At 38.8% G+C, this 3,802-nt stretch overlaps 1 protein-coding gene across 1 annotated transcript in view; it reads right to left on the reverse strand.

The window, feature by feature from the left end:
- The window catches only part of MS4A13 (membrane spanning 4-domains A13), a 15,447-nt gene that overhangs the window by 9,580 nt on the left and 2,065 nt on the right, over positions 1-3,802 (reverse strand). The window contains exon 2 of the mRNA XM_011379478.1: positions 2,142-2,282. Within this exon, the coding sequence (XP_011377780.1) occupies positions 2,142-2,282 (141 nt within the window). The remainder of the gene's footprint in view (positions 1-2,141; positions 2,283-3,802) is intronic.

Genomic DNA, 3,802 nt, shown 5'->3' on the forward strand with positions numbered 1-3,802 from the left:
ACTGCTTTCACTGCAGCCCCCTCATGTGGTGGCCATCTTATCTCCTATGGCCCTCCGACCCGTTAGTTGTAAACTTGGGTAAGTGGTCTCCTTGCTGCTATTGTGAGTGCCAATCATTGTCTCTCCTCCAGCTTTGAATCAAAGGTCATCGGATTCTGTCACCCACTGACCCTCCTGGTTGAAGTCATCTATTTATCCCTTGCTCGCTGCTCTCTTTCTAGGTGATTATAATTCTTGTCTCTTTAACTCTCTAACACCTCTTAATCCTTGGTAATTTCAATATATCCATATGCGATTCTTCTAATACCCTGGGCTTGTGGTTCTTTAATTTATCTCCTCCAAGCCTTTGACTTCATCCTATTGCAGTGGCTCACTCCCATATGCATTCCCTTGTCCTTGTTTCTGTCAGTATGTATAACACCTTTCAAATCGCAATCTCAGGCACCCCCCTCTGACCTTCTATCTTTCCAGCTCATACCCTGTAGTATCATAACTCTAACAATCCTTTAACCCCATCTGGATCTATAATCTGAGCTCCTCGCCTCCCTGTTATAGTCTCTCCTTCGCTAGCTTAAATTCCATGGTCTACCACTACACTTACTTATGTAGACTTTCAACAACTTTGCACCTTTCTCATTTGATCACAGTTCCATGGTTAAACCAAAATCCTGATTAAATGCAGTTGTTCTTGCTGCGTGCCTGCGCCCAGGCAGCCAGTCATGGCCTGAGAAAAATAAACAGCCATCTTGACCCGTCTCACTACAAGCTGAAGTGAGCCCTTAATGCTGTGTGAAAGCCAAACTACTTTTCCACAATACACGCACTCCCTTTTCCTAGATGACTACTTCATATGCTCTCCTCTCTCCTCCAACAACCAAGCCATTCTCTCATTCTCACTCTCAGCTCGTGATCTTGCCTTCTAGTTCACTGAGATATTTGAAGCCATTGGAAGAAAAGTTCCACAAGCTCCCAACATCCCATCTACTTATCTCCCAACATCCCATCTACTTATCTCTGTTCCTCCACCTTTCTCTCCTGCTGCCTACCTTGACACTATTTACATTAAAGGTGGATGATTCTTTGCTGTGGCGCTGTCCTATGCATTGTAGGATGCTTAGCAGCATCTGTAGTCTCTGCCTACTAGATGCACACCCCTAGCTCCCAGCTGCGAAAACCAAAATTGTCTCAGACATTACCAAATGTCCTCAAGTGGCAAAATCATCTCTAGTTGAGAACCATTGCTAAAGACGAACTGTCCATGCTCTTAGCTATTTGTGTATTAAAATTCATCATCTTGCCTACACAAGATCCTAATAATCCCTCCCTCCCACCATTTATCTCATATCAAATTTCTCTCTTCTGAGTCAGTCACCTCAACAAAAGACATGGTATTTCCAACTTACTGAAACAAACTCTCTCTTAACCCTGATTTCCCTAGCCAGCATCTCATTTCTCTACACCACAGTACACCGAAGTCCTTCAAGGAGTTGTCTGTATTTGCCATCAATACTTCCTCTTCTCTCATTATCTCTTAAACCAACTCCAGGCAGCCTTTTGCCCCTACCGTTCCATTGAAACTACTCGTCGAGTTTACTGCCGGCTTCCGTATTGCTAAATCCAATGGTGGGCCCTTGCCTTATTTGACAAAGTAACAGAATTTAACATAGTTGATCTTTCCCTAATTTTTCGTTCACTTGGTTTCTGGGATGCTATGTTGTCTAGATTTTCCTACTATCTTATGGCTATGTAGAAACTGCAGAAGAGTGCAAATGATGATAAATTTAGATAATGTGTGAGTATAGACTTATCGTGTGAGGAAGCAGAGGTAAGTCCCCTAAATATGCTAATGGATATTATAGTTACGATTCTTAATTCTTCACATACCTAAGGACAATCTAACTTATGGTTGTCACTGTGTATTTACTCTTGTAGCTACATCTTTTGTAATAGTGCTAGTAAATTAAAAGTGCTCAAAAAATATTTGTTGAAAAAAAGGAATTTGATTTTAAATAAATTATCAACATGGGATTTTGTTACATGATTCTCCTGAAAATGTTGTTTAGAAACTTCTCCCTATCTTCCATTAGCAGGATATATATTATTTACTGAATGATTAAATCATATAAATGCATTCTACTCACAACAATTCCCCATAAAGTACATCCTGTTCTGTAAGTTATAGGTTCATATATCCCAAAGGTTCCTTTAATCTGTCCCATATACAAAATCAATATGAAATACCACATAAAAACATGAAAGATGCCAATCAAAATCTGGATAGCCTGTGAGAAGAAGAGAATGCTATTAGTACCGAAACCATATAATTTATAACATCATTCCAATAAGTGTTAACTATAAGAAACATTCAATACTTTCACAAAAGTAAAATAGCAACAGACTTAACCATATATCCGGGATTGGTTCACTCCCAAAGAAAGCCCTAAGCAGGAAATAATGAGGTTTACCAAGTAGAAATCAGCCATACTTAGAGTATCCTTAGAGTATCAGACTGTCCAAATATAATTCTGGCCCATTTTCCCATAAGAAAGCTGACACTCTGACTCTACTACTGGCTATTCTCCCTCCCTCTTACGTAGTGGCATGAGAGAAGAATACTGAGGGCACTTCAGGGAAAATGTGGTTATTAATCTATTTGGATGCAGACAGCCATGTATCCAATATTTTCCTGTACGTTAGTAATTTATTAAGAATGAATCGCTTTTCAAAGCTTATTAAGGTTTGACTTATCATTTCCTTCATGCATACTTGGCATGGATTTTTTCACAAGCATGACGGGTGAGGTACAGTTCAACACAGAGACACAAAGAATAGCCAAAGTATACTTGTTTGCATGAAGTCTTCTTATTGGATAGGGGGGTGGGCTAGGGCAGGGGAATCATTACTCAACTTTAATGCGTAAGAAGATAATTATAATCCCAGTAAATATGTCCCAGTAACTTATTTCTGAATTCATATGTAAACTATTTCATATACTAAAGCACATTTTAATTACGCTTTAAAAATTGCAGTGTCCATTATCTTCATTTTCATGTATACTTTAATAGGAAGCTATATGTTTTAACTTTAATAGTTCCAGCTCTCTGTAAAGCATATAAATGCAACTGTCTAATATTAAAAATGCATTTGAAAGAAGTTTTTTTTTTTTTGTATAGAGAGACCAGTTTTGGGGTAACTATTTTGTGCATTTTTATAGATTGAGAACTTAAGATTTCCTTTCCATCAAATTTGGAATAGCACTATTTTGAGAGGTTCTTTGGATTCATTGGGGAAAAAATCCTCTACTAGATCACAAAATCCCCGGGGGCCTGGACGTTCGCTGTCTCACTGCTGTCTGTCATCAGCCTCTAACGTGACACCCAGTGCACAGCAGGCATCCGGAAAATGCCTCTTGTACAAACGCGTCAGTGTCAAGAACACAAATTCCACATGACTTTTCTCATTGCTAAAAGAAGTGACTGGGTTTGAAAAATAGTGTCTCCTTTCATATGATTGGCAATTGTTCTCTATAAAACTGTGACCTACCGATTTAGCCAAAGCTTGCCAAGAACTCCACGAGGAAGTAAGGCTGCTAGTGTGTGGAGAAGAACAAGATGGGTTTTCTTATTTTAAAATGGTCCTTCAATAGACTAGTGGTTACCAGATGGTGGGGGCAGGCGGGGGAGGTAGATGGGAGGAAAAAAGTTTAAATCATTTCAATTAAATAAATAAATAAATAAATAAATAAAAATAATAAAATAAAGTGGTCCTTAACCTAAAGCCAATGAATGGGTTCCAGAAGGAC

The sequence above is a fragment of the Pteropus vampyrus genome, unplaced genomic scaffold (assembly GCF_000151845.1).
Source record: "Pteropus vampyrus isolate Shadow unplaced genomic scaffold, Pvam_2.0 Scaffold360, whole genome shotgun sequence".
Taxonomy (NCBI): Eukaryota; Metazoa; Chordata; class Mammalia; order Chiroptera; family Pteropodidae; genus Pteropus; species Pteropus vampyrus.